Below are 24,936 nucleotides of genomic sequence, written 5' to 3'. Positions count from 1 at the left end.
TCTGCTGTAGGCTACTATGAGGTATTCCCTTATTGAAGGACTTTTCAACAAAGCTTAAAGCTGATCATTAGCAAATGTGCCCTGAGCTAATGAGAGAAGGATTATCTTTGGTGAAACATCTGACGACGGTTGAGTGAAGGATACTTTGCTGAAAAATCCCTACAACCATGCGTAGTGTTGTGATGACTGATCTCCAACAACCACAATCAGCTTTCTATGAATCAGTTGACTGCAGCCTTTAGAGGCTTTTCCCTTTGACACACACAGATTTCAATCTTGGTACAGTTTCTTGTGTCATAATGCATGCTTTGATATCAATGGAAGCTGCTTTCACTGCTCTTCTTGGATTCAATTGTCCATCGATATCTGGATTGAGGATGTGACAAGATGTCATACAACTTTTGTGGTTCATTAAGCAGACTTTTGTTGAGTGAGAATTGTTTGATGGCGATATTAAAGATCCCTTCAACCATTTTGCTGATAATTGCAAGGAGGCTAACAGGATGATTATTAATGGAATTAGATTTATCTTGCATTTGGTACTGGGACATCCTAAGTACACTTTCAAATGTTGGCTAGATGTCAGTGTTATAGCTGTACTGGAGCAACTTAGCTGGGGTTTGGTGAAAGGGTGAATGTGGTGGCTGTTGACTAGCCTTGGTGAACAGAACTGATCACCAGAATGATTCAGAGTTCATGGCCTTCATTCTGTCCAGTCCACCCCAATGCCCTGGAACTGGTTTGACCCAGTTGTACAATCAGTCAGCCAGATTTTCAGTTGAGAGCTGACTCAGCTGACTCCGGTTTCAGGAATCCGCTAATTAAAGTGTAACTTGTAACTTGCTAATTAAATAATTAATTTAGCTAACCCTGAAAACAAGTTTAACGACTACTTACCTCCTTGTAACTTACCCACGTGAACTCCCTGTTTCCACCCAACTCCAAAAGCACTCTCACTCAGCCAGGCAGCACTCACAGCGCAGACTGTCTGTGGAGTTTGCATGTCCTCCCTGTGTCTGCATGGGTTTCCTCAGGTCCTCCGGTTTCCTCCCACAATCCAAAGACGTGCTGATTTAGGTGCATTGGCCATGCTAAATTCTACCTCACTGTACCCGAACAGGTGCTGGAGTGTGACGACTAGGGGATTTTCACAGTAACTTCAAATGCAGTGTGAGTGTAAGCCTACTTGTGACAAATAAATAAATAAAATAAACTCTCATCAATGGCACCAGGGCTGTGTAATGGCTGCAACTCTGCTTGCCAACCATTTTTTGACCACTCCCTTTTAACCATTCAAAAGTCTTGAATTTCAAGCACACATTCAGTTCAAGACACATGGTTTTTCAGATCAAAATGAATTACTTCTTTCACATTAAACTTCACCTGCCACCTGTCTATTTCAGAAATTTGTCTATGTCCTTTTGAAGTTTGACACTATCCTCCTCAAAGTGCATACTGCTTCCACATTGCATTACCATCCACAAATTTTGAAATTGTGCCCTGTATGACAATGTCTAAGTACCACTATCTGCCATGGTAGGATTTGTGCTGGGTCTCCAGAGCATTAGCCAGGGTTTCTAGATAACGTGTTCAGTGACATTGCTACCGCATCAACATTGTCATTAAATCATTTGCGTACCCAGTCTTTGGTGTGCTAAGCTGGTGTTTCTGAAGAAAAACATGTCTGAACCACACCCATTGTAGAAATCACAGCTAAGCTGAACTATGAAGCCTTTGTGTAAAACTTTTGCTAAATGATTTTGGAATTTCTTTTCAATAGTTGATCAGATTCTTTGGTTGGAATTTTACCGCCCCGCCCACCACGGGGATCACAGCGGGCTAGGGGCGGACAATGGGAAGGTCTGTTGACCTCGGGCGAGATTTTACGGTTTCAGGACGAACAAGGTCATAAAATCCCACTTGTAATGTTCAGTTGCTAAAATTTGTAGAATATTTTTGTAGTGTTCTTGAATTGCCTTTGAGTTTTTGTGATGCATTGTGATGGAAGTTCCCTGTAAAAAGCCAAATCTCCTTCAGACCGTATCAACTCAACCACTAACTGTTCATGTGGCTAAAATCCTTTCACTCCCAACTGCGCAAGAGAATTCTGCTGCAGTCCACAATAGTTTGTGTCAGCGTTTAATGCATTGACAGTCATATCTGCCAGCTGTGCTTAGAAAGGGCAGTAATATAAAATTAATATTACTTGCTGAGAAGAACAAATGGATATTTATTTTGGTCAATATATGTCTCAACCTCCAGCAGATATCATTTTGCTAGCAATAAACTGTAGTTAACTCACCAATGAATTTGACATTTTAGTTACAATTCAAGTAAAAAAAAATCGACTTTCTATAAATGGAATGTTCTTTCTGTGAATATTAGAGGTTAGCCCTTTAAAAAAGGTGCCACAAATAGAATTAATGTACAACTTGAGGAATACTCATAGGTCAGGCACATTCTCAACATTAATACCTAGAGCTTTGACATTGCAGTGAATGAGAAGCCTTTCAAAACTAGTCAGAGAGCAGAGGTTTAAATTTACAACTCTCCACAGGGTGAGTTGTCAATCATAGCAGGCCAGTCTGGGAAAGCACTGAAATGGGGAAATACTTATCCACTGCATGGGAGGGAAACTCAGAGGCAGCAATTTCTCATGCAGATCCTAGCAATAAGCTCAGTTGTCACATTAACGGAGGTCTGAAAGGAGAATATTTGCATGCCGTCTTAATTGGGAAAGGGAAAAAAACACAAGTTAAGATTTTGCAAATACTGCCACATTGTATAAATGATTTAAAGATTGAAAGTGCATTCTGCAGCCCACTTGTTATCTACTATTACACATTTGACTTGTAACTTACAACTGGTACAGTAAATTTTACAAGATTTCATTTAAGAAAACATTACAATGAAATATAGCTTCACTTTGCAATCCTCAGTCCCCACAGATGTCAATAACTTCTAAAAAAAAATTTGAATTTCCCGTTAGAGTCAGGAGTTTTACAGCACAGAAAAGGCTCTTCAGCCCATCGTGTCTATGCCAGCCAACGAACACCTATCTATTCTAATCCCATTTTCCAGCACTTTATCTATAGTTTTGTGTGCTAAGACAGTTCAAACGCTCATCTAAATGCTTCTTAAATGTTGTGATTGTTCCCATCTCGTCCACCCTCTCAGGCAGCGAATTCCAGATTCCCATCACCCTTGGGTGAAAATCTTTTCCACAAATCCCCTCTAAATCTCCTTCCTCTTACCTTAACTCTATATCCTCTGGTTAGTAATCCCTCTATTAAGGGGAAAAGTTTTTTCCTATTTACTCAATCAATGTCCCCATAATTTTGTATATCTCAATCAGGTCAGAGCCTTCACAGCTCGAAAGAAAACAACTTCAACCTAACCAACCTCTCTTCATACCTGAGACGCTGCAATCCAGGCAACATCCTGGTGAATCTCCTCTGCAGCCTGTCTAGTGCAATCGCATCCTTCCTACAGAGTGGCAACCAGAACGGCACATAATACTCTAGCTGTGGCCTAACTGACATTTTATACAGCCCCATCACAACCTCCCTGCTCTAATAGTCAGTGTCTCAGCTTATTAAGTAAGTCTCCCATATGCCTTCTTAACCACCTTATCTACCTGTCCTACTGCCTTCAGGGATGTATAGGCATACATTCCAAAGTCCCACTGGTTCTCCCTACTTTCTGACATTCTACCATTCATTATGTATTCCCTTGCCTTGTTAGTCCTCCCAAAATGCATCACCTCATACTTTTCAGGATTAAATTCCATTTGCCACTGTTCTGCCCATCTGACCAGCCCATCTATTTTGTCTTGTAATTCAAAGCTTTCCCCCCTCACTATTTTTCAAACCACTAATTTTTGTCTCCTCTGTGAGCTTACTAATCATATCTCCTATTTTCATGTCTAGATCATTAATGTACACTACAAACAGCAAGGGACCAGTATCATTCCCTGTGGTACACCATTGGAAGTCATGATGTGGAGATGCCAGCGTTGGACTGGGGTATACACAGTAAGAAGTCTCACAACATCAGGTTAAAGTCCAAACAGTTTATTTGATAGTAAACCCACAAGCTTTTGGAAACGCTGTTCTTTCATCAGGTGTGAGGAAAGTTCTGATCAGAGAAGGACATATAAAGGCACACACAGTTTACAGAATACTGATTAGAATGCAAGTATTTGCAGCTAAATTGCTATTCAAGTCTTAAAGGACAGACCAGTGGGACTGATAGCCAAGTTCCGCACACATGAGGACAGCCTTAATCGGGATTTTGGGTTCATGTTGCACTATCTGTAACCCCCATGACTTGCCTGAATTTGCAACATCTCACTTACTGTCCTGTCTGGAGACAATACACATCTCTTTAACCTATGCTTAGTGTACCTCCACTCACATTGTCTGCACCTTTAAGACTTGAATAGCAGGTTAGCTGTAACTACTCGCGTTCTAATAAATATTCTGTAATCTGTGTGTGTCTTTATATGCCCTGTTTCTGATCATAACTTTCCACGCACCTGACGATGTTACAGCGTTTCTGAAAGCTTATGGGTTTACTATCAAATAAATTGGTTGGACTTTAACCTTGTGTTGTGAGACTTCTTACTGTGTACACCATTGGACACAGGTTTCCAGTCACAAAACCAACCTTTGACCAACACTCTCTGCCTCTTGCCACTAATGATGTGGAGATGCCGGGGGGCGCCGTACTTACGCAAGGATATTTTGGCCTTGGAGGGAGTGCAGAGGAGGTTTACTAGGCTGATGCCGGAGTTGAGGGGGTTGAGCTATGAGGACAGGCTGAATAAATTAGGCTTGTACTCATTAGAGTTTAGAATAATGAGGGGAGACCTCATTGAGACATATAAGATGATGAATGGGATGGATAGGATAGAGGTGGAGAGACTCTTCCCGCTCAGAAAGGATAGTAGGACTAGGGGGCACAGCCTCAAGATAAAGGGGGGGTGGTTTAGAACGGAGTTGAGGAGGAACTTCTTCACTCAAAGGGTGGTGAATCTCTGGAATTCTCTGCCCGTTGAAGTGGTGGAGGCTACCTCGCTAAATATTTTTAAGACGCGGGTTGATGGGTTTTTGATAAGAGAGGGGATTAAGGGTTATGGGGAGAGGGCGGGAATGTGGAACTGAGCCACGACAGATCAGCCATGATCTTATTGAATGGCGGGGCAGGCTCGAAGGGCTAGATGGCCTACTCCTGCTCCTATTTCTTATGTTCTTATGTTCTTAACACAGTAAGAAATCTCACAACACCACGTTAAAGTTCAACAGGTTTATTTGGTAACAAACACCACTAGCTTTTGTAGCACTGCTCCTTCGTCAGGTGAGTGGGAGTTATTCCACTCACTCTCACTCACCTGACGAAGGAGCAGTGCTCCGAAAGCTATCAAATAAATCTGTTGAACTTTAACCTGGTGTTGTGAGACTTCTTACCGTGTCCCGCCACTATGCCAATTTTGGATCCAATTTGACCTGTGTAACATGGACACTTACCTTTTTGACCAGTGTCCCATGTGGAACCTTGTCAAAACCCTTACTGAAATCCCACGTAGACAACATCAACTTACTGCCCTCACCTACACATTCAGTCACCTCCTTGAAAAAATCAATTAAATTTGTTAGACATGATCTCCCCCTGACAAAGTCATGATGACTGTCCTTAATTAATCCTTTCTTTTCCAAATGGAGTTTAATTCTGTCTCTCAGACATTTTTCCAATAATTTCCCTACCACCAATATTAGGCTGACTGGACTGTAATTACTTGGTTTATCCCTACTTCCCTTCTTGTATAATGATGCCACATATGTTGTTCTCCAGTCCTCTGGCACCTCTCTGGTGGTTAAAAAGGATTTGAAAATTAGCATCAGAACCCTGCAATCTCGTCCCATGCCTCACATAGCAGCCAGGGATACATCTCATCTGGACCTGGGGATGTATCCATTTTAAGCCCGCTAAACCAAAGGTGCTTACACAGTACTAGTCACAAGGAATTCATTGTATGGAACCCACTACAACTGGTACATCAGAGTCTCAATGTCAAACTGAAGAGTAGTTATGAGCTACTTGGCAATGAAAGCTTTACAGTGATGAATTGGCTGATGAATCTAGCGTGCAGTGCTGCACCCATACACAGCATGCGTACAACAAAAATCATGCTGCCATACAAAATGGAATAGAAACGATGATTGTCATACAAAAAGAGCATTTCCACTGCTCAGACCACTCTGGAGATGGCCTGCAATGTTCGGCAGAACCAATTTCAAGATATGAGATTGTTTAGCTGCACACTGCACAAGCTTGTCTTCCTGAGAGGGCGGACCTTGCTGCCAGTGACACCATGAGCAGCAACTTGAAGAAGAGAATGATGCAAGGGAAGTTGCTGCTCAGAAAGCTCCTCGTGTATGAACTGTCCTTGAAGTACTTATCTGAGTGAAATCCCAATCTCCATTCTGTCACAATTTCAAACTCTATCCCACTTTGGTCACTGACCAAAGCAGTTCCCACATTGCTACAATGTGGAAAGAAAGGAAACACAAAATATATATTCCTAACCAAATTTATAAATTTAATCATGTCATGATGGGTGTCACCATGGCACAGTGGTTAGCATTGCTGCCTCACAGCACCAGGGACCCAGGTTCAATTCTGGCCTTGGATACCTGTCTATGTGGAGTTTCATGTTCTCTCTGTGTCAGCGTGAGTTTTCTCCACAGTACAAAGATGTGCAGGTTAGGTAGATTGATTATTCTAAATTGCCCCTCAGTGTCTCAAGATGTGTAGGTTAGGGGGATTAGTAGAATATCGTCTGGCTGAGATGTTCTTTTGGAGAGTTGATGGACAGAATGGCCTTCTTCTGCATAGATTCTATGATTCTATGACTGTATGGTAGTTCAGATAAGAGTTAACTCACCCTTCTGAATTTCTTTAGTGCCTCTCTGCCATGTGCCTTTAGCTGTTCTAGTGTTTGTATAAGTTGGTACTCCAGTGATGGCTGCATTGCTGGTGGGAAGCTGATGACTTTCAGTGGAGGAGGTGGCAGAAGTCCTCAAGAAGTCCTGGGCCTAGAATGTTCATTTACAAACTCTCTTGGCATAGGAAGTGGCAATCTGGACTGGTTGGCAGACAGACGAGGGCACTCGCAGAATGAGGGAATGGGAAGATGAGCTCTGTCTTTCTGTCTTCCTGGAAGATCACTGCAGATTTGTGATCCATGGAGTGACTGCCAATTCAAAAGGTCCTATGAAGGCAATTCTAATAATCTGATGGTGGGCAGTTTTCTAGGCTGCTGTTAGGGCCTTTGCATACTGTCGCCCGTAGCTATGATGGCAGCAGCCTGAACCTGTATGGCAGTCAAATGGCTTTGCATGACAGCAATATGAACTTCCACTTCAGCACTGAGACATTGCGCAGCTGCTTTTTGTGCTGTAATGGAGGTTATGACAAGGCCATCAGGTGATATTTGGGTCCACAAACTGATTTGATGACATTTCCATGCTGGAAAGAATGGGCTCCAGGGCAGGATCCACTGTGTTGTCATTTCTCACTCTCTCCCAGGTCAGATTTTCTTCAACCATGATTCTCAGCATCTGCTTCAGGCATAACGTACCCCCACCACTCCTCACACGTAATGTTAGCCAGGCGATGGAAAGAGCCAAGGAACCATACAGTTAACACTGGCCAGATGCCGAAATACTGAAATGAGCAGGATGAAGTTGGTGTGCTGCCTGCATTGCAATCAATGGATGCAAACAAAGCCTTGTGATCCCCATGCCAATATTCATGGGTTGTCCAGCTGAGTTAAAGATGTTTCAAAGCACTTAGAAAGATTGAAAAATGTGAAAGATGAAGAAATTTAAGAATTGAAACAATGGCAATGAAAAGGTTTTAACTGGCTTTTGAAGGCAAGGAAAGTAATAAGGTGAATTAGTTTGAAAGAAGAATTCCCAAAGATATAGCAAAAAGGGCAGAGGCAGGTGAGTATAGACACAAGAGATTGCTCAGATAGCATTCGGTACGGAGGGACTTTAAGATGAATACTCAGATTGAAAGTTCTTTAATTGAAATACAGAGAGCTGACAAAGCTCAGGGTGGGAGAGGACTCTGGCTGCAGAATTCTGAGACAAAAACAGAAATTGCTGGATAAACTCAGCAGGCCTGTCAACATCTGTGGAGAGAGAAACAGAATTGATGCTTCAAGACGTTACAATTCTTCCTCAGAGCAGAATTCTGAGTTGGCTGAAGTTTGCAATGGATGGAGGCACTAAGAAAGGACATAAAAATAATCTTTTCTTCCAGGTGATGCAGCTACATATTTGGGCTTCAGCAGCATTTGGGGAAGAGAACATCTTAGGCAGGCAATATTCTGTTGGTAGACAAATGTAATCTTGGTAATAGAACGAATGTAGGGCCAAAGATTCGACACAAGAATGGTTTAAATATGGATCCCAAGTTTTCTATCAATAGATTCAACACAAGAGGATATTGGAAAGGTGAATGAAATTTGGATCAGAGGAAATTAAATGGTCCTGAAAGCTAAGACCAATTAAATTGAAGAAAAGTTTTGTTAGATATTGGGCAGGCAATTGGTGATGAAGGTTATCAGGATAAATGTAATACACATATAAGTGATCCCATGTTTGCAAATAATATGGCCAATGGGAAGCATGTAATATTTATTTAACAAATTTCAAGGCTTGAATCAGTGTTGAAAATCAAATTAAATCCTTACCTCATTAATTTATTTGCTTCGTAACTATTCAGATTTTTTGTGTTTTTCCACAGGAGACATTGCTGAAGTTTCCTAACCAGTCACTTTGTCAAAAAGGGGTTTTCAGGTATTGAAGGCATGTGTGCTGCATATTCTTATGCTGGGTGTCAGGCAGGGTGACTTTTAGAAAATCAATGAGCACAAGAATCTCATTTTGATGATGTGAAAAAACTGTCTTGATTGCTGATAATTCTCCTGTTTTGACAGACAACAACACTGATTGGTCTTCTGAAGACAGCCCGTCTGCTGCGCCTGGTGAGGGTCGCCCGTAAATTAGATCGATACTCTGAATACGGGGCTGCGGTCCTGATGCTGCTCATGTGCATATTTGCTTTGATTGCTCACTGGCTCGCTTGTATTTGGTATGCCATTGGGAATGTGGAGCGACCATACCTACTACACAAAATTGGCTGGTTGGATTCTTTAGGACAACAAATAGAAAAACGATATAATGTCAGCGATGCTAGCTCTGGACCATCCATCAAGGATAAATATGTGACAGCACTCTACTTCACTTTCAGCAGTCTGACAAGTGTTGGTTTTGGGAATGTGTCTCCCAACACCAACTCAGAGAAGATCTTTTCCATCTGCGTCATGCTGATTGGATGTAAGTGATCCTTACCCTTTGATCTATTTTTAAGACTAAATAATCTGAAAGAACGTTAGTTTCTTAAATGTAAATACCTAAAGGAGTGTCAGTTTTGTAACCTTGCCAGGTTTTTTGTAAAAGAAGCTGTAAACTGCAAATCTTTTATCTGGGATCAATACTTGCAAATATAATCAAGAAATTAGTTCTTTATTCAGGATTACATTCAAATACTGCAAATACTTTTGATAAGGGGAAGTCATTGAAGATGACCTCAAGGATAATAAATCTCTGAAACTGTTCCTACACTTCTGTGATGTTCTTGTGTTTGACCTGGTCTATATTATGTAAAGAACTATGTCATAAAATCTGCCCCCCACCTCCTTGTTGTCATAATTGTCTAGAGTTATTTATGAGATACAGTCAGTATTGGCCAGTAATTTATTTTACTCATGACACTGCCAGTTCTGAATAAGCTGACGCGATAATGATACATTTTAAAAGGCTGAGTTAGTTTACCTGGAAGAACAATTTCTGAATCTCAGTCCAGTCCCTCAGTTATGTCTTAGTTATATATATTATTTTTAGGAATATTGTATCCATAGATTTTTCCGAGATGTATGCTTGTTTTAATATAAATTCATCTTAGTACAGATCTTATTTATTCCACTGTGGTGCACCCAAGATAATAGCCTGGCAATGGTGATTAGAACATGTCAGTTCCAGTGTGAGATCAGTGCTTTGTTTGAAATTTCCATGGATTGTTGAAGCCACCATTATCATTCACGATGGTGTGATCTTATTAATTTATATATTATGCAAGGTGCGCATAACCAGCTTGTACTGGCTGTACAACTACTGCATAACTTACATGTGTGGAAAAAAATTCATGATGCATAGTACCCTATATAGGTAGCTCAGTATATCCTTGGGTCTGCTGAATTTAAGTGGCGACTAGAACCCTAATCAGGACATGGTGACGTTACTGAGTTGATATTTAATAGATATTTCTCAGCACAAAAGGCTAGACATACTAAGGGTATAAGTTAAACCAGTCAAAATGGTTGCTGTGATGATGAGAATATAATACAAATTACCTTGTACTAGGGCATGGTGGCACTCAGAGGTTAAACTCAGAATGTAAAATGTCTTTAGATCAAACCGAACAATTGGACAATTCTACCCATTCTGCTGGGCACTGGAAACAAAAATAAGTGAGAACTTTCTAGTGTGGCTAAGGATTACGATTGATTTCAGTGTTAATGGCAAGTGATCTACTGAATGGAATTCCATATTTAGGTTAACAATGTTCTAAGATTTGTGATCCAATTATATCTGTTGGTGTTTTAGAATTTGGCTTTGCAGAGAAATGTGCAAGATTAATACATTGGTTTGTTACAGTGACTACCTTAAATGCTATCAACTGGGTTTTAAAGGCAGTCACTCATTTCACATTGCTTATTTATAGCCTTACTATATTCTATATCAAGATATTTGAATTGCACTTATGCTTGTAGTGATATAAATGCTGCACAAAATCTTCGTACGGATCATGTTTACTCAGCTATGGCGCATTCATTCTGGTGGCCTGGTATTGAGCAACATTGCGTGAGCGCAAGTGTATAAAAGTACAGTGTTTCAAATCCCGAATCAGGTGATTTCCAAGACAGCTGGTTGAAGCTGCTTTAAAACATATTAGAATCATACAAGTTGACAGCAAGTCTTGAGGGGCTAGCAGTAACTCTCAGCTTCTTGTCAAGGATCCAAACATTGCTCTTTTATAGACACCCAATCACCCTCCCTAAACCAGACTATTAAATAACTTGAGTTTAAACTGTATTTGAAACTTTATTACCCTTGCTGAATATCCTGAGTACTCTAACGTTAATGGTTACATTTATTGGTATTTCCACAATGTGATTATGAAAGAAAATGCAAAGTGAAGGCCTTTGATTTTATAAACTGGGGAAATACCAACAAAGCTTGATTTAATTTTATTCATGACTTTTTAAAATCTGTGGTCAGGCAAATTATCTGGCATATTTGATACACCAAAGGAAAGTAGCTAGTTTTGACAATTATGATTCAAGATCATTCATAATTACTTCAAAAGCACCAATTCAGCTCATATAATGGCCAAAAGGTTTATGCGTAAGTCCTGTATATACTATATTTAAAAATATATTAAATGTAAATGCTGCCTAACCTATCTGATTGAATCTCTGTTTTCTCCTTGACCAGCACTAATGTATGCCAGTATCTTTGGTAATGTCTCAGCAATTATCCAAAGGCTTTATTCTGGAACAGCAAGGTATCACATGCAAATGCTTCGAGTCAAGGAATTCATACGCTTTCATCAGATTCCCAATCCTCTCCGTCAGAGACTGGAGGAATACTTCCAACATGCCTGGACGTATACAAATGGAATAGATATGAACATGGTATGTCCAATGGATCTGTTCGTTCGTGAGATTCTTTTTGAGTAGGCAGAACTGTGGTTGACAAAACCTGTAAATAGTGGAACAGAGGATTATCTGTGACAACTGGAAGCAGTTGACTAGTTGTCAATGTGCTATTAATAAACACAGGAAGATATATGGAACACAGCAATTGCTGTTAATGCTTGGCACTCTTGATAAATTAGAATTCTGCAACAGAGATTAAATTGAGTAAAATAACAAAATAAAACTAAGATTTAAGGTTGAAAGAAACATACATATGGTAATCATGATCAGGAATACTCTATTAGAATTCTGATGTTTCAAAATAATCCCATATATCATTTTCCTATTTATAACCTACATAACTAAATATTGATGGAATGGAGGCTTTCATTCAATGTGCACAAGTTCTTTAACTGTTTAGAAAGTAACCTGTGAGTGATCCAATCAGAAATCCAGTCAGTACTGTCAAACATTAAATATAGCTCCCTGTGCTTCACCGTATCAATACAAATAGTATTTGAAGATGTGAATTTAAGTAGAATAACAAGATACTATGATCATATTTTATTGCCGATACTACATTAGCTACAATAGAAATATCCTGGTGTTTTGACACCTGCTTCAAAATTATCGGCAATATGCCACTTAACAGTCTTACAAGTATAGGAAATCCTTATTAAATTAGGTATTAAGTAGCTGACAGGTTAAGGATAATTTTGTAAATATGTCAAGATAATTTTCACTTCCATCACACAAAAAACAAATGCCTGTAATTTTTGTAAATCAGCTCACATTTTTTAATAAATTGATGCAAGAAGCCAGCACATGATCAACCGTTTTGAAACAGGGCCATATGAGAGCAATGCCTATGCATCCCACTTTCCAGCCTAACAAAACCCACTTCCCTGGAGAGCACAGATATTCCGCAGTTGTGATCATTCCTGTCCCTGGACACACGTTCAGGTTGGCAGGATTTATTTTTATAATGCACAACTGTATCTTTTTTGGTCAATCATTTAGCAATATTTGCAGCCTTTTTGTTTAAACTGTAGCATTTCAGGCCCAAAATAAACAGTAAATCTCCTTCATTAAACAGATTGGGGTTGAGGTTCCACTGCATAATATTTGTAATCCTTTGATAACATCTTGAAGTGAAATTGTACTACGATCTACTTTAACATAAGTGCTAATTTATTTATTAATAAAAAAGGTAAACAAAATTCAAACAAATCTATTAACATGTGTTACAAATATTACATTTGTGTGGTGTTTTCATTCCCAGTGGAGTTTATAATCCCAGAGTTATTTAACAGCTGTTCAAACACATAATGCAAGAATTTTTCCATTCCTAAATTCTTAGATATCAGTTACAAAAGTACCAAAGGATATTTTCTCTGATATAAAAATAAAGTACTGCAGAGGCTAGAAATCAGAAATCAAAACAGAGAGTGCTGTAAAAACTCAGCAAGTCTGGCAGCATCCATGGGGGGAAGAAACAGAGATCAGAATTCTTCGGCTGCTCATGTCGACGGGATCTTCTGGTCCCACAACAGTGCACCCTTCCATGGGTTTCTCGGTGGCGTAAGGTGCAGTCAGTGGGAAATCCCATTGACAGCAATAGCACCAGAAGATGCCGCCACTGACAAACAGCATGCCACCTCCTGCCATGAAAAACATGCAGCGAGGAGGCCGGAAAATACACCCCCCACCAAACACCCCACAGAGTTAATGTCCCAAGTTTATATGACCCTTCTTCAGAGTGCAAACTGACTCTCTCAATAGATGCTGCCAGGCCTGCTGAGCTTTTCAAGCATTTTCTGTTTTATTTCAGATATGTCCTTTCAGTTTGACAAATATGTAAGATTTTATTCATCGTGTTTGAAGTCCCAATGTTAAGATGCATCAGAGTAAAAACAAAAGCAATGTGAATTATTTGTTGTATTTATAAAAGCTTATCTCTTCCTTATCTGCTTCACAACATCATGCTTGGAATAATTCAACCAACCCCCTCTGGTAAGAACAGGAGGTACATGTCATTGCTGTTTACAAGTGTGAAAACGCATTAGTGTTATTTTTGCAGCTATTTGGGTATTTTCTAAGTTTAATTTGTGGGATTTCTGCATGGGCCAGTAGTTAGGTAATGAATTATAAAGAAAGGGGGTAAGGTGAATTGTGGGAGAAAAGCATAAGACATTGATAACAGAAACAAATTACAACTTTACATATACCTTAATAATTGGTTGTAATTTCTTTAAACTTTTGTATCCCGCAGTCCACGGTACCCATATCATTTTTTATTTCCATGTGCATATGATTATGTTGCGTAGATTTCCTGGTAAACATTTTTATCTTTATGACTGTGGACAAGTTGCCTTGCTTTGTCAATGTGATTTATTTTCCATGTCTGAGTATTTTAAGTTCAAACCATGTGCATGACAGCATTACAAGGATTAACTGCAATTTTCTAGCCTCTAAAACATTGCACAGTTGTCAGATTTGTATGTATTTGAGCAAACTGCTTGACACGCTCGAACATCATTATCATAAAATCAGAGAGCTCTTATTGCAAAAAAATGAAAGAATATGGAAATCCAGATTATATATGTGTAATGTAGAGGGAAGTCTCCACTAGAGTCAGTAGAATGTATGGTGTTATGTGTTACAATTGTTAGATGTTAAGTTGATGGAAGCAAGCTACAACTTACAAACTACATCATGAAGGAAAGCAGCAACATTTCACTGCATTTCCAGTCAAAAGTAAACAATTGAAATTTCTCCTTTGACATACAATATGCTATGAGAAGAAATGTATATTAATTTTATATTTAATTGCAACATTCACTTTTAAGAGTGCTACTTTAAAAAAGATATTATGTGCAGCGGATTTATTTTCCACAGCTTAAATATGTTCTTCTGTATGGCTAAGGGGCTTTTGGGAATGGCTAAGGGATTTTGTGGTCAGCAATGAAGGAACCATTCAGTATGCATACAACTGCTCAAAGACTTTACATTGGGTTTTTAGTTGATAAATTGATACCTACGGGGCATAATTTTGTGGTTCCCCCATCAGTGGTTTTGCAGGCAGAGGAGGAATGATGGGGGGGAGGTTGCAAAGTGGGACTGAGGGAGGTGGGAGGCCTAAAATTTCACGCAAGGAGGTCAGCAGCAGGGGGAGGAAGCCAGGAAGTAAACCTATGTGCTAGGCCGGGAAAACCAGGGCGTCAGGGGGAACGTGGCGGAGGGGAGGTGTGGGGGGGCATTGACTTCAGTATTTATAGATCCATTTCAGCATGACATCCTCTGGAGGTGATTTGCAGTGTGTGAGCAAGACAAGCAACAAAAGCTTGTCACTTCAAAAAATCAGATGGTACAATCCTCAATGAGACATGTATAAATTATAATAATTACATAATTATATAAATTATAATAATTGTATAATAATATAAATTATAATAATTAATTAAAAGAAAAAAGTATACAGAAGGCAAATAGAGAGAGAAAGATGAGATAAAGGGAGATAAAGAAAACAGAAGGTGAAAAATATTAATTTTTACTTTTTTAAAATATTTCTAATAATTAAAACCAAATGGAATGGAGTTTCATACTTGTAATAGCTTGGTGCCAGTGTGGTTGTTTGCAGACTGTTCCCATTTTAGATTGTGGGCCATAGTTTATTTTTTGCACTGTGGCCTCGATATCCAAGAGGAATGAATGGGCAGAAATATCAGAATATAAATTTAAATTGCTAATTTTATTGATCCTAAGTGACTTTGCATGTGGAACAGTTATTGATGGTGCTTTGGCTTTTACTTGGTATTACTTGTTTTTCCTTTTGTTCTTTGTAACCATGATATAGCCTGCACCATGGGGCAAAGTTCAACTCGGTTTTTCAAAAAAAGAGACAGGAATATCTGTTTTAAACTATATTATGAAACTTTATGTTTAAACTTTGTCTAATTAGTACACTTCATTAATATATTCTTCCCTTTCAGCATAATTGTCCAATTTCCATTAAACATGGAACTTAGTTTTAGATTTACTCATATAAGCAATTATCTAATGTTATTCATGCCAGCATAATGAATGTGTCTTATCGATTTCAGAAGGATGAAGGCTTCAGTTCATATTTAAGTAAAGTGAGGAAAAAATTGCATGTGACTATTGCCACCAGTTAAGCAAAAAGGAGAAGGTGTTTTCTTGGTGAAACTGCATTTAAGAATTCAGGGATATTGAGAAAGTTCTCACAAATTCACGGTAATTTATATTAACCAGAATCAGGCTCCCACAAGACAAAATTTTATCAGGAGTGCAAGTGTTGGTGCAGGTGCACCACCACTTTATTTCTGTCTTCTTCATTACAATATAGATATAAGTAGCCTTTCTATATTGTACTGTGCATTTTCTTCACTTAATTAAATAAACAGCATTCTATCATGTTTTAGTTGAAGACAGTTGTTTTGAAGATATTTTCTGCAAAACCCAACCACTATCTTCTTCTAAGTATTGAATTTCAAGTGACTGTCCAGACTACTTTAACCCATGAAACTGACTTTCAGCAATGACATGTGCTTCTTCCTGACTATCTCAACCAGCACTTAACCTTGGAAGAGAAACAGAAGTAATCACCATTGATCCACTCACGTTGTCTACAGTTCTAGCTGCTGTACTATAGAATTCAGTGAAGGTACAGGTCGAGAATCCTCCATCCATAAATCTGAAAACTAAATACATCCGAAAGCCACACTATTTTTTGAGCCTTATCCATCTTTAGCATAAGAAATCAAGTTGTCCACCAGCATTATTTACCTTGCAATTTTTGTGATGAACTTTTCAAAAAGAAACTTGTTATCACGTAGAATCCTTACAGTACAGAAGAAAGCCATTTGGCCCATTGAGTCTGCACCATCCACAATCCCATCCAGGCCCTATTCCTGCAACCCTCATTTACCTTGCTAATCCTCCTGACAATAGGATCAATTTAGCATGGCCAATCAACCTAACCCACACATCTTTGGACTGGGAAACTGGAGCACCCGGAGGAAACCCACGCAGACACAGGGAGAATATGCAAACTCCACTCAGACAGTCAACCAAGGCTAGAATTGAACCCAGGTTCCTGGCACTCTGAGGCAGGATAATCACTGTGCCACCATGCCACTCTGTATCCTGTATTTATTCTTCCATAATACATCTTACTTTTCTAGCCATTTACTTTAGACTATAGGCTATCATAATGTAAGTTTAGATGCAGTACCTGAAAACCGAAATCATCTGTAAACCAAAATGCAATCAGCCCTGACGATTTCAAATATAGGATCCTTGACCTATAGTATTGTCATCAGTACTGCAGTGTAAGCTATCAGCAACAAAGCTTCCAGCTAGAGCCATTAGGAAAACCTTATCCTAATTTTTTACAGACTGGAATTGTTTTTGAATATCTGTGACTTGTCCATCAGTAATCCAAGTAATTCAATAGCACATGTCAATGACTGCAGAGCAAACTTGATATGCTGCAGTCTTTGCTTTACACAATAAGTTTGTCAAGTGATAAGCTAAACTTTCTTATTGAATGAAAAAGTGTCGTACATTTTTTTAATTCCAAGTACAGGATAAGGCTTCATGTTAAATGGTTGCTGCACCAAGTCAGGGAGACCACATATTTTGGTGGGAGTAGGAGAAAACAGTTGGTGGTTTTATGCACACTCATCGTCTGGCCAACTATCATGTTCATTCCTCGAGCTGTCTGAGTGTAACAGGCACTGAGGTGAGGTAGGGAAACAGAAGGTCTGGTAGGACTAAAAATGATACCAAATGGGAAAGCAAATTTCTCTTGTCATATTAGTACAATGAAAAGAAATAGCCCTACTGTTTGCATTACAAATAATATTTTTATCTTCAGTTGGTCATGCTATTGTCTAATTGAGAAGAACATCATGTACAGAATCTTGAAATTTTTTTTACAAATATATTTAAAATAAATGGACTGTACTGTAATTTGTTCATAAATTGTTTGACAATGGAGTCAGACACAACACTGAAATCAAGCCAAATTAGTTTCTACCTTCTGGGGCCATGCATACAGGGCAATAATCTGATTCCAAATGGCTAAGATTTTGTGATCAGTGAATTGATGGCAATCACCATTGACCTCAAGTATACACCAAGATTTAATCCTGTTTAGACCCTGACCACACAACAAAATTTGGGTGCAGCAAGTAAAAGACCCAACGGCCCTTAAAAAGAAGATACAGGGCTGGCAAGAAAAAAGATCCTCGAAGAAAGGGTAAAAGAAAAACAATTAAAGTTCACCAAAATGTCAAAACATCATGGGAGTAGCAGATACAAGCTGAGACACAGACCCAGAGACTGGACAGTGGTGAGCAAAGGCCCAAAGCAGCAAATGGCAGCACAGAAGCAGGAACAATTCCTGGGCATGAAATCCATACTACCATTCCCAGAGTAATTTCAGAGTGCAGAAAGCTCGCAACAGCACCAGAACTGGGACAACTAGATTTAAAAGGTTCATAAGGTACAGAGCTGTTCCATGATTGCACAAACATTTCAAGTCCCATCAAAATTTTATGTTAGAGTGGAACACATTTAATAAATAAAATGAAGTCCGGGGAAAGCATTGATTTGTTCATTAACAACCTTTACAGGTTGGCAGGGAACAATGAATATGGAATCTTAAAGGATGAACTGATTCATGGCAGAATTATAGTCAGGGTTCTAGGTTAAGCTTTATCAGATCTCTTACAAACAAGACAGGAATTGACATTAGTAAAAGCAATGCAGATGCCAAGGCAAATAGAACTCTGAATAGAATCTGAATCTGCGGGTGGCATGGTGGCACAGTGTTTAGCACTGCTGCCTCGCAGCACCAGGGACCTGGGTTCAATTCCAGCCTCGGTCACTGTGTAGAGTTTGTACATTCTCCCCGTGTCTATGTGTTTTCCTCCCGGTTCTCCAGTTTCCTCCCACAGTCCAAAGATGTACAGGTTCGGTGAATTGGCCATGCTAAATTTCCCCTTAATGTCAGGGGGACTAACTAGGGTAAATGCATAAGGTTATGGGATGGGCCTGGATGGGATTGTGGTTGGTGCAGCCTCGTTGGCCAGATGGCCTCCTTCTGCAATGTAGGATTCTATGATTTGTTCACAGGGAAGGATAGGTCCCAATGAAAGTTCAACTGAGATTAATTCAGTTTGTAGATGATAAAAGGGAAAGGATGCCTAAGCCCAGCAAAATGTGGAAAAGTGTACAGATACCATTTTGAAATGTTTTCAGTGCGGGGGGGGGGCAAACCACATTAGCATAAAGAATGTCCAGAAGAGTACCAGAACTGCAGAAAAGTAGACCATTTCAAAACTGTTTGTCTCTGGAAAACAACATGTAAAAAGGAGAAAATTTTAAACTGTAGTGACATACAAGTGGAAGAAGTACAAGCAAAGGAACAAGTCTTCCTGTGTGTGGTAGATGGTGCTGAAAACAAATTTTGGAGTATTAAACTCGAAGTGGATGGACAGCCCAGCGTAGTTGAACTAGACACAGAAGCAAGGATTTTTGTCTTATCAGACGAAGTCAAATGGGCTCAAACAGATTGCACTGCAACTCTCATCAATCAAATTACAAGGTCATGGGGGGGGGGTGAAATCTTTAAAAGTCAAAGGTCAAAATCATGGCAAAGCTCAAATCTAGAGACCAAGGAATCTTTGAACTTCTCTATGCTGTTCAAAATCTAGAGGGCTCTCTGCCAAGCAGAAAGGCACACCTAACACTGAAATTCATCTCTAAAATGTGCAGAGTTGCTAATGAAAACTACAGCAGTACATTTTGAAATGAATTTCCAAATTTGTTTACAGGGCCAAGGAACCTAAAAACCAAGTACCATAACACCATATGAATTGATGCTAAACCAATTTGCTTCTTTACACAAAGGAATATTCCTCACTTATTCTTCAATAGACTCAGGGTGAAATTGAAGAGATGCAATGGCAAGGAGTTGTCCCATTGGTTACCATACCAACAATAATGGTGTTCATGAATGGTCACTGTCCCAAAGCCAAATGGTTCTATAAGAATCTCCATGGATTTAACTCAGTTAAACAAATCAGTCAAATGTGAGATCCAACCAAGGGCTTCACAGTGGATGAGAGCCTTGTCATACTTGCCAAAAGAATTTTACCTGCCAAATTGGTTCTGAGCAGTGAATCATGGCAGTTACCTCTGTACAAAGAATTCAAATTGTCGACCAGTCTTAGAATGCCATTTGGTCATTAATGTTTCAATTGATTTCCCTTTGCTTTGCCAGCTCTAAAGATTTTCCAGGGAACAATATCTTACACATGGGGGGCAGTAATATGCCAAATGGCTGTGACACAAGGCTCTACAAGTGAAGAGCATGATCACAGAACCAGAGCAGTTCTGAGAGTCTTCCAGAATGCAGGCCTAACAGTGAATGAGAAGCCTGAGTTCGCCAAATCAATGATCAGATTTCTAGATCACATAGTGTAATCCACTGGAATCACAGTTGATTCGCAAAAACCAAAAGTAGTTAGAGAATTTCCACAACTGAGGAACATAACTGAGCTTCAAAGGTTCCCTGGGATGCTCAACCAAGTAGGCACATTCCTATCAGATTTAACAGAGGTCAACGAACCCTTGAGACAGCACTGGGGACAGGATCAACGGTGATGCTGGAATGTGAATGAGCAAAATGCTTTTGAAAGGAATAAATAAATTTTAATGTCTTTTGAAATTTTAATGTCTTGGTACATTATGACCCAGAATTACTGACCATAGTAGCAGTAGATGCATTGTCTACAAGTCTGAGGGCAGTTTTTATTTAAGTGCACAGAGATGTGTAGCCCAGTGATAACTATCAGAAACAGAACAATCATATACCATGATAGAAAAAGAAGCATTGGCAGCAACAAGGGCATAGAAAACATTTTTAGACTCCAAAATTGAAATAGACAATAAGCCACTAGACAGCAACCTGATCATGAAAAAAATTTTGAAGATGTGGCCCAGAATCCAATGGTTCAAACTAAGATTGACAAGATATGACTCCTGTACAGAGTATGTGCAAGGGAAGAATCAACAGCAGACACACTGTCACAAGTACCATCAGAAGGAACCAAACAAGAGAATCTATACTTCACTAGATGGTTGAAACACTTAGATCCTTAATCCTCAGTACTTATCAGCTACTATTAAAAAAAAGTGGCAGGAAATAAAACAAGCCCAGAACAAGATGAAGAACGTCTCCAAGTCTGAGAATATTGTTTGGAAGGACAGCCAAATTGTATCCCCAGTACAAGAAAAACAGAAAATGCTGGAAAATCTCAGCAGGTCTGACAGCATCTATGAAGAGAGAATAGAGCCAACATTTCAAGACTGGATGACCCTACATTATCTAGACTTGAAACATTGGCTCTATTCTCTCTCCACAGATGCTGACAGCCCTGCTGAGATTTTCCAGCATTGTCTGTTTTTGTTTCAGATTCCAGCATCCACAGTATTTTGCTTTTATCAAGGATGTGAATATGTTAGAAATAAAGACTTGGGTGGGGGGATGGGGGAGATATAAAATAAAGTATTAACATCAAAAGCATGCAGGATGCTGATATAATAATGATTTTAGATCACCTAACTGAGATGTAAGAGATTTGGAAAGAGAAATTTCAATCTTGTGTACAGTTCCAAGTATGCTGCAAATAGCTTTGAGAAACTAGAGAAGTGAGCAGAGTATTTTTAAAGAATAGAAAATCCCCAAAACCCCTTTCTAGTCCCTGACCACTTAAGAAAACAGTGTGGCTTTCATCTTCCCCAACATTATTTTCATTTCAGCTTAAATTATAGCGGATCTTGGGCACACAGAAACAGTGAAGTCAATGGACAGAGTAAAGGGCATGAAGACATTAAAGAAATCTCACAGAAGCAAGCTAGGATGTAAAAAGCATTGATTATCCATCACTAGTTATAAAATCATAGAATCCCTACGGTGTAGAAAGAGCCCATTTGGCCATCGAGTCTCCACTGACTCTCCCACATTACGTCTTATCCCGGCCCTATTCCCACAACCCCTTGTTTACCCAGCTAATCCCCCTAACATACAAGTGTTGGGACCCTAGGGGGCAATTTAGCATGGCCAATCCACTTAATCTAACCATCTTTGGACTGTGTGAGAAAACGGGAACATCCGGAGGAAACCCACACAGACACGCGGAGAATGTGCAAACTCCATAAGACTGGAATCGAGCATGGGTCCCTGGCACTGCAAGGTAGCAGTGCTAACCACTGTGCCACTGTGCCAGCTAAATAAAGATTGGTATTAAGGTAAATATCACAGACAAACATTTAAAAAAATATATTATTTAAAAATCTTTGGGATTTTTATCATGGATTGGAGAAATTTGATGTTCCACAAATGTAAAAATTAGCTTTTCAAAGCTAGAAAGACAGTTAAACAATAATTTTGATTTCATGTGTTATTAAAAACTTGTTTATATCTTTTTAAACAAGGTGTAATGTTTTAAGGTTTTTTATAGTGAAACTAGCAGCATAAAAAATGGGAATCCATGACAAATAAAGTCATTTATATCTGCAAGGATTTCAACAAGACGATCTGCAAAGGAGCAAGGAATAACTTCAAGGTTTCCAGATTTAACTGCACATGTGTGGATGCCAGGAGATGCTGTCAGTTTTACACAGTAATGACAGCAAACACTGACAGTTGTGCCATCTTTAGAACCACAAATTCGATGCCAGTGTGTTTGACAGTAACTTATTATTGTTTAGCCAGGATGATATCTGCAGCAGGAATTGAGTTGGTGCTTACACAGAACAAAAGACAAAGTAGTTCAGATGCTGGAAATCCAAGCATAAAAATAGAAAGAATCAGCAGGATAGGAAGCATCTGTGGAATAACTTATTGGCGTCATAGATTTTAGTCAATTCCTCAGGAAAGCGGAAGAACTCACCAAGACCTAAAAGTTTGGAAAAAGCTCCAGTGCACCCATTGTTGTGTACATTCCCTCCACCTGAATGAGGTGGCCTGAGATTCCCCTGAAGTTGGACTATGGGCCTCATTCAGTTGGAACTGGCAAGATACAAACAATGTTGTTGCGTCCTGCAAGTAACTTTGGGAAGGGGGCAGGAGATCAGAGGCTGGGAGTTGATAGACTAGAGAGTATGCAGGAGATTCAGAAGAGAGCCATCTTAACAAAAACACTCAAAGTCTCGAACAAGACTGAAAACGAGAGAGTTTCAGATCTTGGGGGCAATTCATCCAAAACAAATTCAAAATGTCGACTTTGCGTAAAAACTGGAGTAAATCTCATTGTCTTTTCATTGGGAGTTTAACAAAGAATCTCCCACACTGCACTCCAGAGTGCACTAGCGTGAATCCCATTGAAAATAAATGGGCTGGGAGAGGCCGGCAGCATAGCACTGAGCGTGCCACTATGCACGTGCTAGTCTGTCAGTGCCCAGTTCAGCCTGATCGCTGGCCCTCCCCAATGTGTCCAGACCCAGTCTAGCCCATCCCTCCAGCCCCTCCCTCCACATCCAGCCCGCTTCAATCTCTCACCATCCCCTCCCCCCCGCAACCCCAATTTACTCACCCACCAGCAGTCCCAACTTGCCCTCCCCCTGCCCCCACAGCCCCAACCCCCACCAGCAGGCTGACCTCCCACCCCCCACACCAGTGCCCAGCCCAGATCGCTGGCCTCCCTCCCTCTGTCACTGATCGCAGTGCAGAGTGGCAGCAGGATCTCCCACCCCCACCAATTGCCCCCAGAAGTCCTGTCCCCATTAGGCCCTGCCCCATTAGGTCCTACTCCCTTGGCACAGCCTGATGCCAGGTAGGCTATGCCAAGATGCCCTTTGGGCATTGGCTAGACTGGCATTGCCAGGCTAGCACTGCACAGTCAGCACCCTCCCCATCACCCAACCATCTCGGAGGGGTCTCAATTGCTCCCCTTCACTCCAATGGGGTTGGGCCAGCAGCTCCTGCAAGTGGGGAGCTCTACTAAACCCCACAGGAGTGAATTACTCCTGGTGGTGGGGTGGATGAAGGGGGCATTGGAAGACTCCAGCAGGCCCACAGGTTTCAGTCTCAGGCCAGCTAATGGGATTTAAAATATATGGTAATTAGCATCATCATAATTTATGTAGCTCCATGCCAATTTCTCGTGTGGAGCTGGTGGTGCTGAAAATCCAGCTGCCTGATTGGATTTGCCTACAAATCCAATCTTCTGCCACTCTGTGCAATAAATAATGCACAATCTGTTTCCTGCCAGGAGGGGGAGGGGGCAGGGCCTAAGCTTGCTGGAAAGCTGATAGCTCACACTAGAGGGTGCTACCGCACATTTGCATATCTCTCCATTCTGTTGCACAAACCAAAGAGATCTGTTAGTCAACATCCCCCCTACAATTGCTAGCCTTCTTGGCCAATTGGCCAACCATTCCCCACTGCCCCCGCTCCCCCCCGGCCACTCCGCCCACCCACAACAGGCCCATGCAGTTTCCTTGTCCCCAGCCCAGCCCATTGATTGGCTGCAGTCAATCACCAGTGACAGAGTACACAGTTTCCCCTGACCTGCTTCAGCTTAGACCTCAACCCCATCCACCCCTTCCCTTCAGCCATTTCCTCATGCTGTTCCCCTTTGGCACTGTCCAGTGTCCAGGGGAACTGCCAATGCCAAGCTGGTAGTGCCAGAGTATCTGGTGGGCAGTGCTAGCTGTCAGATCCCCATTGATGGGGGCCATATGTGATCTTCATCAGGAAGGACCTTCACCGACAAGACCACTAAAGCAAGTGAGGCCCGATGGTTGCTTCCCAGGCTCACTAACAATATTTAAGCCCATATTTAAATGGATTTAAATATTACAATCAACTTGCTGGATATCCGTGCCTGGTAAGATCGCGAATGGCAAGAAATTGGGCATGAACCTGATTTTCCATCTTTTGATCTTGCTAGCTCACCCCACTCATAGACCAACGGGATGAAAAGGTGAGATCATCCCCCCAAAGTCAGGAGATCAAAGTCAAGGACTGATAGAAAGCCAAGGGAGGGGATAAATAGTTAGATTGGAGG

The 24,936-nt window shown here is 40.3% G+C and overlaps 1 protein-coding gene across 2 annotated transcripts in view; it reads left to right on the top strand.

Moving 5' to 3' along the window:
* Window positions 1-24,936, top strand: part of kcnh7b (potassium channel, voltage gated eag related subfamily H, member 7b) — a 435,683-nt gene that overhangs the window by 340,609 nt on the left and 70,138 nt on the right. For both annotated transcript variants that reach the window (XM_080199170.1, XM_080199168.1), the window contains 2 exons: window positions 9,011-9,410; window positions 11,631-11,830. In XM_080199170.1, the coding sequence (XP_080055296.1) occupies window positions 9,011-9,410; window positions 11,631-11,830 (600 nt within the window). The remainder of the gene's footprint in view (window positions 1-9,010; window positions 9,411-11,630; window positions 11,831-24,936) is intronic.

Source organism: Carcharhinus amblyrhynchos, chromosome 11 (genome assembly GCF_965287045.1).
Source record: "Carcharhinus amblyrhynchos chromosome 11, sCarAmb.v2.hapA, whole genome shotgun sequence".
NCBI lineage: Eukaryota > Metazoa > Chordata > Chondrichthyes > Carcharhiniformes > Carcharhinidae > Carcharhinus > Carcharhinus amblyrhynchos.
Note: the sequence above shows the minus strand (reverse complement) of the source record. Positions and strands in the feature narration are given on the sequence as shown.